The sequence below is a fragment of a genome, assembly GCF_019968985.1.
Source record: "MAG: Porospora cf. gigantea B chromosome Unknown PgB_NODE_466_length_17318_cov_126.654, whole genome shotgun sequence".
NCBI classification, from domain to species: Eukaryota; Apicomplexa; class Conoidasida; order Eugregarinorida; family Porosporidae; genus Porospora; species Porospora cf. gigantea B.
In genome coordinates, this window is record NW_027179037.1 from 1 (window position 1) to 17,318 (window position 17,318).

Here is a 17,318-nt window from a genome sequence, read left to right on the forward strand (position 1 = left end):
CCAACAAACTATTACGGGAATTTAATGGATTTCAATCATGCGATTCAGTCATGGTGTGGAAGTTGTGCAGTTGTAATACTCTCGCCGTCCGTAATGCGTATGTCCTATCGCAGGAGACGACCGTTGAGGGGTAGACAGCCCCACACACAAGCGCGTTTTGTCTTTTGATATGCGACCGGCAACCAGCATATTCGGGGTCTACCATAAAACTGAAGTCCCCGCAATTGCTAAAACTGGTGCAACGCTTCTTATTATTAGCGGTGCTTCTTATTATTTAGGCAAAGTGATGAAATACTACTCTTCCGCGGCCTTGATCGCATCAGTGAGAAGCAAAGGGCTAAAAGGCACTCCGTCGCCTTTGTAGAACTTGCTTTGGAATTCCACCCATTGCAGCCTCAGCGCATGCAGGAAACACTCGAGGCTGTCCATCATTAGCAACACACCAGTCGTTGCAGCCCCGAAGCCAGCAAAAAGGAAGAACAGCACTACACCCACAAGATAGCCGTTCATGTCCCCTGATAGTACTCCGCCGATGGTCTGATCGAAGAACACCAAAGCCAGCTGCTGATGGGCGAGAGAGAGGGCCCAGAGTCGGAGGTAGGACGCGGTGTTGGACACTGCTCCTAAAACAAACTCGATTGTCTCAATCATCTGATGAATCATCAACTCGCCGAAGTCGAACTCTTCCTCCTCTTCATCCGCAGGTAACTCTTTTGGTTCCTCGACAGCCATCTCGACGTCGTCCTCAACAGGTGGAAGAGCCTTTTGTTCCTTGTTGTGCTGGGCTCTAAGGATAAGGGGTTTTGGAATGAGCATCAGCGGTACCATTAGAACCACCAGCAGGAGTAATATCTTCTGTACAGTGTTCTGAGAGGAGTAGACAGGGGTCTCTGTATTCTTGAGCATCATCATGTCGAGCATCATTGTGATGATATTGGGCATGTCGCATGGGGTATCCGGAAGTTCTGTTCCGTCACAGATCTGATCGTGGAATCCAAAGGGATCCTGGAACCACTTGAAGACGATTAGGAACGTCATGTAGCCGATCATGGAGACAAAGAACACGATCTGAGGGATCACCTCGAAAATCATGGTCAACCAGTCTCGAAAGAATGCAGCGTTAGCGCCCTTTAGAATGGTTCCTACGGTCATCTGGACGAAAGCTATGACAATGGAGAACTTCATCTTGAAGCTGTTGAGATAGAGGAGCTCGTTCTCTGCCCCTTTCCAGATAGGGTCGAACCCAAACGGGTATGGAAACGTGGGACAATCAGCGCAGGCAGCGTCCTTACATGTCTTCTGGCAAGGCAAAAACATGTGAGCGTCGGTTGTGGAGTCACGGAATTGTCCAGGCAGCTCTCCAAACTCCTCGGAACGATAGCGAGTTCCGAACATATCCAGCCCAAGTGAGAAGTAGTCGTTGTACATGAAACCGGCGAACACAGAGAAGAAGCCCATGAGTAGGACCATAAAGCGGGCCGTGTTCAATCCTTCAAGGGAGGGAGACTGTCTAAGCTTCGAGGTAAAGGCGCATGAGAGAATGCCCACTAGCAATATGAACATGCCGTGCCCGATATCGCCGTACATGATTCCAAAGAGGAATGGAAATGTTACGCAAGTCAAGTAGGCAGGATTCGCCTCTAGATAATGACCCACGCCGTAGGTGTCGACGAAGACTTGGAAGGCTTCCGTGAATTCGACTGTTCTGAAAAACGTAGGCGGAATACGAGGCAACTTGTCGTGCTGCAACAACAGCACACCTGACGACCCGTACGCCTCGTTGCACTTGGTGATCTGCTCCTGAATGGCCTCGGCTTGGTAGCCTGGCCAAAAGCAGGTTGTCCTAAGGACATCCTTGCGGAGGACGAAGCAATTCAGGGTGCCATAGACGGCTTTCATGGCTCGCAGAAAACGGTGCCACTCCTCCACCAGGCTGGAGGAGTCCTCGTAGGGCGTCTTGATCAGGTCCTCCAGCTCGTTAAGCACCATCGAATGAAACTTGGAGATCGCCAAATCATGGATGCTCAGCTGCTCCTGGAGTCCCTCAATTGACTGCTGAGCATCCTTGAGGGTCATTGCCCAAGGGTACTCTTCGACACCGAAAGACTGGAACGTGCGCTCCACTCGGGCGACAAGGTCACCGTCCTGGCAAAAGACAGAGCAGACTACCAGGGGGTCCGTAACGGGAGCCTTCGAGCGCCTTCGCTTCCCGCAACAGCCGGATTTTGGCTCATCTTCGTCTTCATGGTCTTCAGCAACATCGACAAAGTTGACGTAGGCATTTCCGCGTGTCACTCGATGTACCGCCATCCATATTCGCGGCTGCACGCTCTTTTTGCAGACTCCAGCCACGCACCGGAAACCGAGGTCGTGGAATGAGCCCTCGAAAGCCGGAAGCTGCTCAGCAGCCACTCGGGCTACATGCAGCCCCATCTGAGCCTTGCGAAGGTCCTCCTCCAAAGATGCGTTGTTCTCTCGGAAGATTTCTTGTCTTGAGCCGTACTGCTCGATCTTAGTCGAGATGTCCTCCAATTCGTACCTGTCCAAATTTTCCAAGAAGACGGTGTCGGAGCCCTTGACAACGACAACTCCCGGCATCATCTCCAACAGCAGAATAAGCTGCCGAACAACTCTAAGCGATTCCTCAATCCTCTCCAGAGGCCGCCTGCGTCCATCACTCCACACACACTCACTTGAATACTTTAGCCGTCAGATGTGGCGTAGCGTCCTCGTACTGCAAGAGCGACTCAGAACCTGCCAGCTGGATTAATACGCTGGGAGCGGCGTCCAAAGGAAGCACCACTGTACCGTGATGCATCACCTCGCTCCTAAATGTCACCATCCTCGATAGCAGATTTGTTGCATTTCAACCTGACGGCCGAACCGATGTGGGGAGTGAGGACACCCTGTGTGCATGTTTCAGAGCTATATGTGATGCCGGCGGAAGGTAATGTGTCAAGTTGGTTGACGTGTTAATGACAGCATGACACGTAAGTCAGATCACCACTTGGTCTCTTTCGCCATTGCTGCGTACTCCGCAATGGCTCCTCCAGAGTGCTGATTGTTCTGTCTACCCAGCTTGATGTTCGTAAAACCTGACGGCGGCTGTCGAGGGCGCCTGTCTGACTCTGCGGACATGTCGATCCGCTTGGCTTCTCGACGTTCATAGCCGCTCTCGTCCCTGCGACCGACGGGACGGGCACTGCTTTTGTCATCTTGACGTGGCTCAAGGAAATTCGCGCAGTTGCTAGGATATTGCATCGCTGAGTAGCGCATGGGTGCCCGTCGTGGACAAACCATCGGTTGTGGAGGGGCTCCTTGCCAACTCATCCTCGACGGGTCTGGCCGGTCGCACTGCGGACAGATAAGTGGGCAACCGCAACGCCGGCAGCCGGATTTTTGCCAGTCAACTTCCTCGTGATCTCTACCACGTTTGCTTGAGTGCTTTGATGGCTTGTACTCAGCCGAAGCCGACTCTCTGTCTACCTCGCGCTTGCTTGTGTGCTTTGATGGTTTGTACCCAGACGAATGAGTGGATTGTCGCTGTCGCCTGCGTCGCGCTGAAATGTTGAGCTCACCGCTTGCGCCGACTGCTCCTGCGATATGAATCGGAATCGCTCAGGGAATCCTTCCGACGACGACGCCGGCGTTCTCGCGTCCGGCGGCGGTCGTCCCGCGATGACGACAGTGAGGGCTCCCGCCTTGACCGATCCTTGCGGCGCGGCGACCGACGACGGTGATCAGAGCGAGGGGATTCTACAGAAACTGAAGAGAAGCTCTTTCGTTTGCGGTACTCCTCGTTCCGTCTGTCTTCTCGCAGCTCCTTTTCTTCCTGATTCCACCTGGAGTGCATCAGAATAAACCGTGATATTGCCTTGTCTCACCACGCTGTTAAGGGAAAGGACTGCATCACTGCGAACGTGTCAAACTGATGCTTCAGCCGTGGAGCCTGTTTTTCGGTTGCTGAACTCTTACACTGGATAGTCTGGACAGGATATCGCTAAGTTGGTACCCTCTGTTGCCAGGTGTACCCCCACTGTAGTCTGCAGTCATCAAATAGCAAGTTTTCATTCGTCTTCCATATTTTCCTCTTCTTGTTCACGTATTTTCGCCTCCTCTTTGCGTGCCTTTTCGTTCCTCTCGTTCTCCTCTTCCTGTTCGCGTTTCGCACGCTCAGCGACTTTTCGCACCGTCTTTTCCATAGCGCTGACCTTGGCCTTCAGGCCGTTGGCCTCTTCTTCAGCCTCTTCGCTCATCTTTTCGTCATAGGTGATCCGCTCATCCTTTGGCATGCTCTCCAGGAACTCATCCTGCTTCTCAGCAGTACTGAATTCTGGGGGAGTGTCTCGGGCTGCGTTTTCAGCTGCTTTCGCCTTCATAGCGCACGCCGCTTTGGGATTCCCAGCTCCTATCTGTTCTAGTCCAGCCAACTCTTCCAGCTCTTTCATTTTGTCCAACGTGTCTGGTTTCGTCTGATCCACGATAAGTACGTTGCTTGGTTGATCATCTTCGTGCTTCAAGACAGAGTGTCTTAGGGCCATTGCCTTGATTCCTACTTGGAAGAATGGATTCTGTTGCTCTATTTCTTTCAAAGTTTCCATGTGATTGGACAGCTCATGCACTTGATCTGGCAACCGTAAACCGTGCACAAGGCACGCAGTCAGAAAGAATTTCATCGCCGGCAATTTGGCCGTCTTTGAAGCGTCTCTATCTCGGCGACCTGTAGGGCCAAGAGCGGTGGCATACTCATGCCAACCACCGTGTTCAGTATATGGGAATGGATTCGCCGGTTGACTCGTAGTCTGTCATAACTAGCGAACTTACTTACGTGTCGCAGCCGAACAGAATCTGCTGGAGGGTCCGCAAACAAAGGCATGCCGTGTCGTCTCTCTGGTCTGTGTTAGCTACAGACAGACTGTGCTTACTGGAAAGGCTGGATCCGATTTGCTTCTCCAAACACCTCCATATCATCTCCGTTGCAGCACAAGCGGGGCAGTCTCGTGCTACACAGTGCTCAACACTCGTTGCTGCCTCCGCTGAGTGCCGGCAGAGAGCCACAAGGATATCGGCTGATACATACCTGCGAAGGCTATCAGAGGCTCTGACGGGCAGGCCACCAATCCTCTCTACCAGATGTTCAACGACTCCTCTGAGGCTGTCTACTGTCGCATGGCCGACAAGCGTGTCTGTCGTCAAGCGTGGGACAACCCACTGCGGATAACGATGAGAGATCGATGCTTGTTGTACGAATTGAGGATGGGGTCCGAGTCGGCGAAACCCACACGCCACAACTCAAGCTGTGCTTCACTGACCCCGCATCTCACATTCACCGCCTTCACGAGTTCAGAGGTTGGGGACGGCGCGGCGGTTGCGAGCTGCATTGCCATAAATACCTGCCGCTCTCCGTCGGTCAGCGTGGGCACCCCCTGAGACAAAACTACCAGGCGTTCGGAGTTCCTCGTGACTGATTGGAAGGTAGGACGCGCCGAAGTATCCGTTGAGCGATCCAAGCGGTCACGGACAACCTCAAGTACGGATCCTCGCCGAGTCCTAATAATCTCATTGACGCGGTTCTGTGTGCTAACCACTCGTCAGCCACTCTCAACGCCATTCAAATCGGCAGAATTTATTTTAATGACATTGAACGACCCGGTCGTGTGTGCACACCACCCTTACTGCAGCTTGGACGAGGGGGAGCTTCGAATGTGGAAATCTCGTTGGACGCGCCTGGCCCTGTACATTCAGTTCTTGGTTCTTTCGGGATCTGCAATGTGGGGCAAACCCAATCTGGAAGCCATGATTTTGAGGTGGTCTGACGATCCGGCGGTCCAGGAAGAGTTGGCAGAACGCATGAGTCAGTGCTTCAACGTGGGAGTGGTGGTGTACAAGCTGGCCTCCGTTGTGGCGGGCTTCTTCCTGGACTACTTTGGACCCAGAACCTCCGGTGTTGTAGGGGTTCTTCTGCATGCGATCGGAGTCGTTTTGTTGGCTGTTGACGGCCTAGACACCATGTACTTCCAACTCGCGGTCCCACTGATATTGCTGAGCAATCAGTACACTTGGAATGCGTGTTTGTGGGCCTCACAACTTTTTCCAAGGCAGAAAAAGTTGGTCCTCTCCTTAATTAGCGTCTCTGGAGACGTGTCCAAATTCAACTACTACTGGCTGCTGTTACTCAACCTGCGTGGAGACGCTGAGTTTTCGACCCTCTTTTGGTGGATGTTCGTGGTTGTACTGGCCGAGGTCCTGGTGCCGTTGTTGACAATGCCTGCGGACCCAGATAGAATCGTCGTCTCTGTGCTTGAGAAGCGCGCTCAGCAGAAGATGGCCATGGAGGCAGCCAATAACACAGTGGTACCCCAAGGAGTGTACTTCTACCACGGCCTCAGCATGAGGACCCAGATGCTCACCCCCTACTTGTAAGCTTCCTGTAGGCGTGCACACAGCCTCATCTTCATGGTGACGCACTCGTTAATGTTCCTGAGTCTTACAGCGCAGACTAATCAGTTCACCTTCTTCATGAATGGTGTATCTGGTTCCAACCCAGCTTGGGTGTCCTCTCAGCTGGGCTGGTTTAACTTCTACAACTTTCTGTCTATAGCAGGAGGTCTACTTTATGGAGCCTCCGCGGACTACGTGAGCAGCAGGTCTACGCATAATGCAGATTCCCGTCTCTTACCTGCTGCTTCTCCAGTGCATAACCGGCACCTTGGCAGGGGGTGTCATGTTTATCATACTCCGGTTCTTCACTGTTGACGTGAGGCTTACTGTATGCTTTTACACAGGCTGCTGGGCCGCTTGTGCACTTCTATTTTATTGTCTGCACTGTGCACAAGTGCTACATCATGGGTATGAACTACGCTTTCGTGTCGGATGTATTCGGTTACACCAACGTGGGAGTGCTGTGTGGCCTCAATGGCGCTGCGAGCGCGGTGTTGGTGGCATTGGACTACATCGTTCGCGTGCTGTTCCGCAGGGAGCCATATAGATACGCAGCGTATCTCACTGGGACCTGTCTCATGGCATCGTTGTTGTGCTTGGCTATAATCACACTCCCGCCATACCACACCGCTGGAAGCCGCAGCAAGCGCTCCACAGTACACATTCTCCCCTGTAAGTCTCTGACATACCCTTCATCGCAGATGGAACGGCGTTCTCAGCCACAATGCAAAAGCGCCACTGTGTCCGCTGCGGATACGACTGTGTTTGCCTGTCTCGAGATCTGGATGACGTGCCGTGTGCTGCTGAAGAGCTCGACGCTCTGGACAGGGTAGGTGGTGTGTTAATTGACGAGCTCATATCATCCACCCACCACAAGCAATACAGTGTCTGATGTTCCTCTTGATTCAATTGTTAAGAGTTCCATGCGCTCGTTCTTAAGATAGCCTAAGCCTGTTTATATTTCCTGAGCGCTCGCTTAGGCGAGACGTCCGAGTAGTAGCCGGAGATGCCTGACAGCCAAGCAGCCAATCGGTCCATGTCATCTGTATCCTTCAACTTCATCAGCGCTAACAAAGCTTTAACGTTTTCGGGGTCACCACCGGCTTGACTGGTTGTTCGAGTTGTTGTGGTCGTTTTTGCCAGGGGTGAGTCGAAAATTAACTGAGCCTCATTGAGAATTTGCTGAAAATTAACATTGTCGAAGGCAACAACGGAACCGAATAACAGTGCGAGCTTCATTCTATGCGTTTTTCACTACCACTGCTGGTGTTTCATGCATTGTGGGGTCACTGGTAATCTTCGCTTGGCGTGACGATGATTTCTGGTGGAAGTCCGACCAGAAACTGCTGATCCATTTGGTGGTAGACGTCTGCTAGGTCATCATGTTTCTCGATTGCCGCCAACTCCTCCTGACTCCACGCAATTCTCTCCACAGAGGCCATATGGGACGCCAAAGTCACAAGGTGTTCAGCCCAGACCGCCCATTCGACGACGTACGCGAGGATAATACGGCTGTTGCCCTGTACGTCAAGAGCGGGTGGCGACCAGTCGAGGAAGCCGTCTTCCTTGATGGGAAGCAGCGGTTGGATCCACTGGGTGAACGGGTGTGCCTCAAGCAAGTCGGGTCCATTTGCGGACATGGTTAGGCACTCTGTCTGAATGTCCATTCCCCACCCCTCAGGCCTCGTGAGGCTGTTGGAGGCTTCCACGCGTAGCTTCCCTTCCTTTTCATGGAATGAGAGCCAGTTTTGATCCGCTGGAAATTGTGCCTCTTGACCAGACTTTAATGAGAAATACGCCAGAGGAAGGATTGTTGAGAGGAAACGGTGTCTAAGGAAGATGCCGATAGAAAGGCCGATTGGTTCCTGGTGGAGATTCCGTCGCTTCGTAGGGGGGTCGTTTTCGGTGGGATGACGTTCCGGAAGCTCGTTGGAAGGCTCCTGATCAGGCACCTTAAGCGCGTGGTCCTCTTCCGACAATGAGTCCCAAAGAGGCTCATCAAAGTCGGAGTCGAAAGCCTCATCGACCCAGGTGTCGTGGAGGACCTCAGCTTCCGTCGTCTCGAAGGATTCCACGAGGTCCAGTCCAGATCTAACAGCCTGCTCCAATTCCGAGGGTACAGGGCACTTCACAGTGATAGACGGGGTGCCAGGGACGTCGGGATCGTTGAACGTTAAGCTTGTTGAGTGTAGGAACATGCGAGGGCACCAGAGTCTGTCTTCGGCGCACTTTTCAGCGGTCAGATACTTAGTGTCCGAAACAAGAGGATGGCCCAGATGTTCGAAGTGAACTCGGATCTGATGAGTTCGTCCGGTAACTATACTGGACCGACACAGGCTGAAGTATTCGTCTTCCGTGGCCTCTCCGAGTGACGACGTCTCCAGCCAAACGCCTTCATGGATGTCGTCATCATTACCGTCGATTACCACTTCATTTGACGGCCGGAGTTTTGCGAGTCGCTCTCGGAGTTGTCGCTTCGTCAGGGTGGAAGTGACGGGCTCGAGCTCGCCAATTGAGGGGGGTTGGCTCATCAGATTCGTTAGTATCTCCGTCCACGGTTTTCTCTTCAGTACCTTCAGGACGGTGTATTCCGTAATCGCTTCCTCGCCTCCGTTAGTCACTACTCGCGTGTAGTGCGACCTGTTGGCTCTGGATCTGGAGTCAATGTCGGTAGTGGACAGTTGTGTGCGCACTCGTCCGTTTAGAGATTGCAAGCGACCATGGCAGAGAAGAAGGTACTCCTTCCCTACTTGTCGTTTTCGGAACTGATACCAGAGTTCGTCGCGCGCCAAGCCGGTCTTAGCACACAGCAATGCCCCACTTGTTTCAAGGTCGATCCGATGAACGAGTCCACACTCCAACGACTTCCATTGAAGCATCGTCTCCAACTGAGGTAGCGTTTTCATCAGCCAAAGATGAAATGATTCTGTGCGACCACTATCGAGTAGATCGCTCCAAGGAACTTTTTGCGATAGGCGGTAAACCTGTTGTTCTTTGGACTCGGCCTCCCGTGACTGCTGTAGACTGAATGACGTGTGGCTTGGTCCAGAGCAATGCCAGAAAGACGGCTTGAAACAGACGCACCAGGAGTCCGAGTCGCTAATTACGCTCGGAGCCTGCTTCAATACTTGCAGCCGACCTGGACGGCGGCTGGTCAAGAGACTATCAAACCCCAGTGACGCCGTCAAATTCTTGACTACCTCCATTCGAAGCTTGCGGGAGTCGGCTGGTGTTGCGGAGCAGGGTCCACGCCGCCCTACGACGGCGCGAAGTTCTTCTAAGCTGTTCACGTGGTGGGCTGTGTGCGACATCAGCGCTCCAGCGACTGACGGCCCGCCACCGCCCAGAGAATTCAAATCGGTGAGAAGCTGTTCCGGCTTGGACTCAAGACACCAGCAGAGCAGGCTTTCGCTGAGCGCCACGCAGGCATCCCTTCCCGGGACGCCGACCGGAACTGAGGCTGTCCACAAGGCATGTTGACGAATAGTCTGAAGTACTCGCTTGTGCAGCCCTTCAAACGCGCGGCGGCCGGCGACGGTGTCCGTCCATTCTGCAAGACGCAAGGGAGCCAGTCGCAACAAGAGTAGGCCGGCAGCTGCGTGCAGGGCCATCGACGCCAGCTGATCGCCATCTTGGACGAGAAGCCTGAAAAAAAATTGCTGTAAGTGCCGACGGGATCCCAGTGGCATCGACGAACAGAGGAATGAAACGAGAACACAGTAAACCAGCGCTTCCACTCGAGGGTCCAACATTTGCCGGAGCCTTTCCTCTGGCCAGTCTCCAGCGTCGTCGGAGTACTCACCTACCTGGCAGCCTTCACCGCACCACGACACGAGCGAGCTCTCCCACCACTCCAAGACGGCATGGCCGAATCGCGGCGGAGCATTGGTGAGGAGGCCTTCCATCTGTCGAGTGAACACCCAGAGACGGCCGGGCAACGCCGGAACACGTTGACCCACACATCCAACGACTTCCACCTGGGTGGTGAAGTCTAAAGGTTCTCGGAGGGCCATTTGAAACATGGTCTCCGCCAAATTATGTGCCACGGAAAGTCGAGGCTCTGGGCTTGCGTAGAATTCATCGACGAGATGTGTCACCTCAGGTAGCAAGGCCTCCACCGGCTCCTCTCGTGTGGTGGTGCTGTCCTCCGCCTTGTCGCTAGTTGCCTCGAGGTCTACATTCTCGGCGTTGGAGTCCTCCACTTTCGCCACCTCCGGCAAGGGCTCCAGTGCTGGTTCAGTTCTAGCGGCCTCAGGGTCGGTCACCACAGGAGCGGAGTACTCGCGAGCTACCTTCTTTCTCGCTGGCGCTTTCTTGGCTTTCGTTTTCTTTGGTTTCGGTTTTCGCGCCTTCTTTGTGTCTCCGTAGACTCGATTCTGTAGTGAAGTCAACATGCTGGCCGAGAGTACGATTGGATTGTTAGACCGCCACGTCTCGTGAGATATTATGGGGGCCAGGATATCTGGAGTGAACGTACCTGCGGCCTGCTCGGATATGTCAGCAGAAGGGAGACTGCCAAGGAACTTCAGGACGTTGGTCAGAAGGGACAGGTCAGGGAGAAGGCCCTCTCTCCTCTTGGTCTCGGACGTGACGAAGAGCTCCTTTGCGATGTCCACGTTCTCTATAATAAGAATGTCACCGGTGGTCTTGGTAAGCCGCTTAATCGCAGCGTTCAGGCGCCGAACCCTTGCAAGCCCGCCAGATGCTTGTTCCTCCAAGACTTTAACACTGTCCACATCGTCGTGGTGCTCTGGACTTAGAAGCGAGGAGGCTCGAGCTATGGGTAGCACCACTGCATTGACATACTCAAACAGTTTCCTCCGGGAATCTACCACCCGATGTGAGACCTTGACCAGCGTCAGCGACCGCTTGTGGAACCACTTGAAAATCAGCATGGGTGTCTGAGCGTCGGACTGCAAGGGGAACGGACCAAAGCTGGACCAGTATGCCTGCAACGGCCGGAGGTCCGTACGGCGCACTTCGTCCGAATTTCGGTAGCGACTCTCCTCAGCGGCCAGCCGGATGATGCCCTCGCCAACCTTCGAGCCAGGAGGATCCACCAAGAAAGGGAGGAGCAGCATAATCAGGCTGGAGTCGTCCAACGAGGTAGAGGGGGAGACGTATGACCATCTACCCTCATCTGCATTAGAACCCACTACGTTGCTCACTTGACTTCACATAGAGCATGAATCTGTCTGTTAATCGTTGCGCTTCCCAAGTAAATTCTGGGAGGTGGCAAGGAGCGTTTTCTTCTACAGAGCGAAGCACGTTGCGCAAGATGCGATACAGAACGCTGGCTTGGCAGCCACACCGCACTGTCACGAGTCTCCCAGGCGGTAGCCGAACCGTACCCTGAGGCTCGCCTGACTCCAGCCCGTCCAACCCATAGAGGTCTTGTTCAAGCACGACGCTGACGCGGCAGGAGCCTTCTCCTGGGACGTCCAGTGCGTCGCTGGAGGAAGAAGCCGTATGGGACTCAGGGCAGAGGGAGTTGTCGGGGTCTATTCGAAAGGCGTCCTCGGGCGTAACGTGGAAGGCTGTGAAGGGAGCTAGCAAGTCGAGCATCTCACGTTCCATAGTAGCTCGGTAAGGCACCAATTGCCCCTTGGTAGCCGGTCGCAAACTTAGGCATACGTCGTAGGCGTTGGGGACATCATAGGGAATGGGCGGGGAGGAGTAGGATTCGGGTCGCAACCTCTTTACGCCTGCCGGACGCTGCTCCACCACCGAGTCGGATTGTCGTTTCGACGGACGATGTCCAACCACCAAAGCGCTGACCACTCGGTTCTCCGCCAGAATTAAATCTCGGTGAGGGGATGCGGGAATATCGTGGTTGGGAGAATCAACAAGACTCTGGTTAGTCTTGCGGATGGACGCAGCACAGGCCAGACAAAGGCTCGATGCCATCTCCCTGGCCGCGTCAGCTGGCATGGATCGGAAGTCGTGTCGAAAGAGGACCCAGAGATAAGCCAGGCACTCCTCAGTTGCACGCCGACTGAGGTCTGCAGGTGTGGACACCTCATCAGCCCCCAACCGCAAAGAGAACTCACACACCTCCAGTTTATCTACCAGCAGGCGGAGTCTATGGCGCATGTCGCGTTGGGAGCAGCTCTCAACATCTCGAAACGGCCTCCCCAACATCCACGATCGCAGTACTGACCAGAGACTCATGAGGTGAGGCTTAGATTCAGGAACAACAGCACATCTGAGGACAGCGCTCACAAGAGACGTTGCCAATAGGATGTGCCCATTGGAAGATCCGGCGGTAGTCTCCGCCGAAAGATTGGCAAGAGCCGCTCTTACGACTTGGACAGTTTCAGACGATTCTAAAATTGCTTCCGATGCGATTCCTCCTCCAAAGGGGTCCGAGGTTTCATTGGCCGAGACCAACTCGACTACATCGTCCTGCATCTGTCTGAATGCAAAGTCGATTTCCTGACACTCAAATGGGAAGCTAGCGTTCTTGACGAGGTCCGGACATGTCCTTCGAAAAAAGTACTCCACCGCCCACAACTGCCGCTCCAGACAGAGCTCTGTGACGCCCATGCCGTCAAGAAGTCGGTGGTAGAGATGGGGATTCAGAACGGGCAATGTACTCTCAGAGCTCTGGCGTCCCATCTCGAGCACGGCGCTCGAGACGTAACAGGCAGCGGCGCAGAAGAAATCTCGGTGGCACTTGAACTCGGCGAAATCTACATGGCACGTTAGAAGTTGGGTGGCTCCCGCCTCTACCCGATACCAGCGATTCTGTAGCCGGAGCACCATCCGACAGGCGCCAGATGAGGCTGGAGTGCCAGAGGACCCCGACCTAAAGACCAGACCCAGCAAATGGTATGTCGTGTCAGTAGCAGTAGGCAGCTCCATGGTGAGTGGTACATCGAAGAGGTCACCTTTTCGAAGGAGCTTCATGTGTTTCAAGTAGACAAACAACACCTGAGGGTGCTCCGTCTGCTCGCGCGCTCCTAATCCTGCAGCATGCGACATCTCAAAGGCTTTAGGAAGTGATGCTACATGACGTCCGTAGGCCCAACTTGTTGAGTAAGGCAGAGCCTCGGCCGTTTCTACGGATAGGAGCTCTCGCAAGGTGGAGTCGATTTCGAGAACGCCGCTATGATGACCTGCCAGGTTATCGACACACATGTTAGTGAACTCGAAAGCCGGAGCCGCTTGCGCCCGCTCTTGCTGCGGAACCTGCTGCGCTGCCAACTGCAACGTGCGAGTCAAGAAGCCGACGACGCATTCGTTCCTCACAGTGCCCAGCAGGACTGAATGCAGTCTCGAGAGGCCCTCAGCACCATCGTCGTCTGAGGTGGAGACCAAGTCCAGGTCCAGCGCTGACAACACTTCTCGAGTATCGGGCCGGGGGAGCCGGGGGTCGGTCCCGTGTCCAGCGTTCTGGGCGATCATCACCGCGCGCACCAAACTCTGGACGGGCCCGGAAAGACGGAAGTCATGCGGAACGGGCGGGACCTGACTGCCAGCAGTCTCCTTGAGCGTTCGTTCGCAGTGTGACGACAAGGTGTCACACGCCATCACCAGCGGCCAGAGTTTCATGAGGCCAAACGTCCGCTGGAGAGATTCTATGACGGACGAGGGTGAGTCCTCTCCGGGCAATCTTAAAGTGTCCGTGCACGCAAGAATGACATTGCGGATCGCAGGAATGGAGTAGAGGATCTGTATGAAACATTGAAGGTAGTAGGACGATAGTGCCGGATGAAGTGCGGGCAGCATCATGTCCAGGCTCTGCAGAGGATCGAGGACGTCGCCAGTGGTGATTGGATGAAGGGCGCAGCTGCCATTGTCACAGCTGCAGGTGGCGTTCTGAATGGCCTGCGACTGTGATCGGATCAGCTCGACGAGGCTTTCCTCGGATGTTGAGGGGTTAGGAGACGCCCACGGCCCCTCGAACGGCACCTCCACACGGGCGCGGAGGAGAACCGAACCCATCTCCGAAAGGAAACCGGCAGCACGAGTGATTTTTGAATGGGATATCATTCGTTGCCATCCCCGACTCGTGGCCGCTATCTGAAAAGGCCCCTCTGACCTCACCAGCACTGAATGTCCAACACGCCCAGCAAGACACGGAGCTGGCGGGATCGACATGATTAACCACTGTCAGCTCAAACCGCACATTGGGAAAAACCCAATCTGGTGGATACCATGGCTGCTTCACAGCCTCTATGAAGACGCTCATACAAGGTGGGTCGAATTCGGCGGCTGTGTGTGCGTGTCACCGAACTCACTGTGGGCGCCCCGAGGATGCACGAGAATAGCGAAGGTCATGCCTCTGGAAAACCCTCTTGAAGGCGACACCAGACTCCCTGCTGCCTTCGTCAGCTTCCAAAAATTGGATAGACAGAACTCAAGCGTCTCCGCTCCGTCTGCATTGCGTGACGGAAATAGCATCTGAGAAATGTCAAGTTTGGCTAGTCACTCAGACCGACAATCACAGTACTCTGTTTCTCTCGCGCTTTACGTGTCGTTGCGACCTTGTTAGACTGCGCTAAAGCCACCTTCAAACGAGTTCTGAGTGCTTCTAGTGGCATGCGTTGCACCTCTTGAAGGAGGCTGTCCTCCACCGGTCGCTCAGCCAGCCTTGCCTGTTGCCTGCTCACCCGCCAACTTCTTTGCGCCCGCGATGCCACCGGCATGCCGTCCTCGCCGAGTTCGCTCTCATCGTCCGATGTAGAGCTCCACGACTCCCAGCTGCCAGCGTCGGACCCGTCGTCAGCGAGGTCGGCCCTCTGTTTCTGCCGACGAGTCATCTTGTCGCCAACCTCTAACGGATTGTTTCTGCGGTGCTCCCGACGGCGACGGATTCCCTTCATTGTGAACATCTCTTGGTATCTGCGTTCGTCGTCCTCAGCTATTTGCTGCCTGACCAGCACTGCTATCTCGGTGTGGTCTCCACCAGCATCCGAACGATCTAAGAACGCCTCGATGTCAGCGTCATAGATCTCGTCTGAGGAGCTGTCGCTTCCTTGGTTTTCTTTGTCGTTCTCGCTCTCCTCGGCGGCGTCGTCGAGCAGATCCTTCTTTCTCTTGGCCTCTAGTCGTCGTTTTCGCTTCATGATTCTTGCAAACCTCTGCAACTCCTTTGCTGTCAGCTCTGTGGAAGTCGATTCGTGCTTCTTCGAGTCTGGTTTCTTCACCCGACCTACGGAGCTCTGCGGTGAGAGGGACTTCTCTTGAGGACCCTCTTCTTGGTGCTCAGTGCTCTCGTCTGCTGGCATCTCAACTGGCATCTCAACTGGCAACTCAACTGGCACCTCAACCGGCACCTCAACTGGCACCTCAACCGACACCTCAACTGGCACCTCAACTTGCACCTCAACTTGCTCTTCGTCGGCTTCAAGTGCGGCCAGATCTGCTAAAAGGTCGGCGTCGAATTGTTCAGTCTCAGGTTGCTGGTTCGCCTCTGGCTGCTGGTCAGTCTCAGATTGCTGGTTCTCCTCTGGCTGCTGGCCAGACTGAGGTTGCTGGTTAGATGGAATGAGGTCGTCATCGGCGTAGCATTCAGGGTCGTAAAGAGGTCCAGGTAAATCACCCTCGGGTTCAGATTCTCTAGACACACTGTCGTTGCTGCTGCTCAACTCACTGGTAGTAAAGTCGGAGTCTGAGTCTGAGGCCGCCTTGTCAGCGCCAGCCTCGCCTACTTTGGCGGAGAACACTACCATCGCGTCTGTCATTTCCTTGCGGAAAGATTCAGCAGGTTCCTTTAAAGCCGGGACCATGCGCAGCAGCTTCTTCCAGTCGTTTCTATCTTGATCTGTGACAGTTTCGACTTGCGATACCCTCAGTAGGTCCTCCGCGGAGCAAATTTCGGGCAAAAGTTCCAGCACCTTTTGGTGGTTGAAAATGGTAAACACCCGGTGGGGATGGTCGTGTTCTAGAAGCAGTCCGTTTTGACGAGCCCATGCCATTGCCATTCTCTGGTTGCGGCTCCTCTTCTGAATTCGACCAGCGATATACCGGCGTCTCTCCTCGTCGGTGATTCGTTTGCCGGTCTCTTCATGGCACCCGAGCCGTTCATTGGGCAATGGGGGTGGCACCACCAGCGGAACGTAGCGACTGTCGTCACCTGAACGTGTCCACATAGGAGCTCTTTGAGACAGGTGCGTGAGCATTAGCCGCAATGTCAGCAGCCGGTCTCTCTCTCTCGCCTGCTGGGAGACGACCTCGTGGGTCTTCTTTGCTTCTTCCGCTGCTTTTATTTTCCGTTTGTCGTCTGCGTCTCTGGAGGCTTGCAGAAGTTCTTGGTCTCGTCGGATAATCTCTCCAGTGTCATATGTTGCCAGAATTTCGCGAAACCTCTGCATTCGAGCTTTCTGTCTTTGAGCCTCCCGTCTTTTCCGTTCTCCAGGAAGGAGCGAGTCCCCGAAAAGCTCGACGGTCTCAGACGGGGCGCCTGGCTCATTTTCTGGCTCTTCGTCTGGGACTTCTAGCTGAACTCCCTGTTTTGAAGCCACGAGTAGAGCGTCCCACACCAGTTCCCTGTCATCTGGTTCCTCTGAAACGCCTGTGTCTGTGGTCTGTTCCACCCTCACGACGCTCAGCTTCCGAGTCGGAGTAGTTGGACCAGATGCAGTCGTCAGGCGGAGTTGGTGCGTCGGAGAAAAGATCCGCGTCTCGCTCCAGGCCTGATCCGCCACGGATGGCCTCCTGGCCATCTGAAGGTGGCTCCTGGCTGGGAGATGGCGCTGAAGGCGGTCTGAGGCATACTCGTCTCTTTTTCGCTGTCGGTGACGCAGCCTCTTCAGATGAGCACGAAGATCGAGGTCGTTTCAAACGGCCACCCATATAATTTTCACGAAGAAAAAAATAATTTCCGAAATGACGGCGCGTCGATCTGAGCGTCTGAAGGACAAGCCCCTTCC

At 54.4% G+C, this 17,318-nt stretch overlaps 7 protein-coding genes across 13 annotated transcripts; 1 reads left to right on the forward strand and 6 right to left on the reverse strand.

The window, feature by feature from the left end:
- Nucleotides 1–294: 294 nt before the first annotated feature.
- Nucleotides 295–2,842, reverse strand: KVP17_004488 (uncharacterized protein; the record flags this gene model as incomplete). 2 transcript variants are annotated; one of them, XM_068522713.1, is made up of 2 exons in its annotated part: nt 295–2,665; nt 2,694–2,842. In XM_068522713.1, the coding sequence occupies 2 exons, from the start codon at nt 2,840–2,842 to the stop codon at nt 295–297; spliced, it is 2,520 nt and encodes an 839-aa protein (XP_068373927.1). The 2 variants fall into 2 exon arrangements, with proteins under 2 accessions (XP_068373927.1, XP_068373926.1); XM_068522712.1 differs by lacking the exon at nt 2,694–2,842 and having other exon boundaries at nt 295–2,601.
- A 158-nt stretch (nt 2,843–3,000) lies between these two features.
- On the reverse strand, nt 3,001–3,261 carry KVP17_004491 (uncharacterized protein; the record flags this gene model as incomplete). Its single annotated transcript, XM_068522718.1, has 1 exon — nt 3,001–3,261. The coding sequence occupies one exon, from the start codon at nt 3,259–3,261 to the stop codon at nt 3,001–3,003; it is 261 nt and encodes an 86-aa protein (XP_068373932.1).
- Nucleotides 3,262–4,067: 806 nt separating this feature from the next.
- On the reverse strand, nt 4,068–4,676 carry KVP17_004494 (uncharacterized protein; the record flags this gene model as incomplete). The annotated part of the gene is made up of 1 exon (XM_068522724.1): nt 4,068–4,676. One exon carries the CDS (start codon nt 4,674–4,676, stop codon nt 4,068–4,070), a length of 609 nt encoding a protein of 202 aa, XP_068373938.1.
- Nucleotides 4,677–5,634: 958 nt separating this feature from the next.
- Nucleotides 5,635–7,333, forward strand: KVP17_004489 (uncharacterized protein; the record flags this gene model as incomplete). Of its 3 annotated transcripts, XM_068522714.1 has the most annotated exons (5): nt 5,635–6,419; nt 6,447–6,636; nt 6,665–6,757; nt 6,786–7,113; nt 7,143–7,333. In XM_068522714.1, 5 exons carry the CDS (start codon nt 5,635–5,637, stop codon nt 7,331–7,333), a joined length of 1,587 nt encoding a protein of 528 aa, XP_068373928.1. The 3 variants fall into 3 exon arrangements, with proteins under 3 accessions (XP_068373928.1, XP_068373929.1, XP_068373930.1); XM_068522715.1 differs by lacking the exons at nt 6,447–6,636; nt 6,665–6,757; nt 6,786–7,113; nt 7,143–7,333 and having other exon boundaries at nt 5,635–6,423; XM_068522716.1 differs by lacking the exons at nt 5,635–6,419; nt 6,447–6,636; nt 6,665–6,757 and having other exon boundaries at nt 6,846–7,274.
- A 53-nt stretch (nt 7,334–7,386) lies between these two features.
- KVP17_004490 (uncharacterized protein) lies at nt 7,387–7,680 on the reverse strand (the record flags this gene model as incomplete). The annotated part of the gene is made up of 1 exon (XM_068522717.1): nt 7,387–7,680. One exon carries the CDS (start codon nt 7,678–7,680, stop codon nt 7,387–7,389), a length of 294 nt encoding a protein of 97 aa, XP_068373931.1.
- A 47-nt stretch (nt 7,681–7,727) lies between these two features.
- KVP17_004492 (uncharacterized protein) lies at nt 7,728–14,847 on the reverse strand (the record flags this gene model as incomplete). 3 transcript variants are annotated; one of them, XM_068522720.1, is made up of 4 exons in its annotated part: nt 7,728–11,581; nt 11,610–14,462; nt 14,491–14,658; nt 14,685–14,847. In XM_068522720.1, the coding sequence occupies 4 exons, from the start codon at nt 14,845–14,847 to the stop codon at nt 7,728–7,730; spliced, it is 7,038 nt and encodes a 2,345-aa protein (XP_068373934.1). The 3 variants fall into 3 exon arrangements, with proteins under 3 accessions (XP_068373934.1, XP_068373933.1, XP_068373935.1); XM_068522719.1 differs by lacking the exons at nt 11,610–14,462; nt 14,491–14,658; nt 14,685–14,847 and having other exon boundaries at nt 7,728–11,522; XM_068522721.1 differs by lacking the exons at nt 7,728–11,581; nt 14,491–14,658; nt 14,685–14,847 and having other exon boundaries at nt 11,587–14,388.
- Nucleotides 14,848–14,867: 20 nt separating this feature from the next.
- On the reverse strand, nt 14,868–17,241 carry KVP17_004493 (uncharacterized protein; the record flags this gene model as incomplete). Of its 2 annotated transcripts, XM_068522722.1 has the most annotated exons (2): nt 14,868–16,960; nt 16,989–17,241. In XM_068522722.1, 2 exons carry the CDS (start codon nt 17,239–17,241, stop codon nt 14,868–14,870), a joined length of 2,346 nt encoding a protein of 781 aa, XP_068373936.1. The 2 variants fall into 2 exon arrangements, with proteins under 2 accessions (XP_068373936.1, XP_068373937.1); XM_068522723.1 differs by having other exon boundaries at nt 14,868–17,111.
- Between the last annotated feature and the right edge of the window lie 77 nt (nt 17,242–17,318).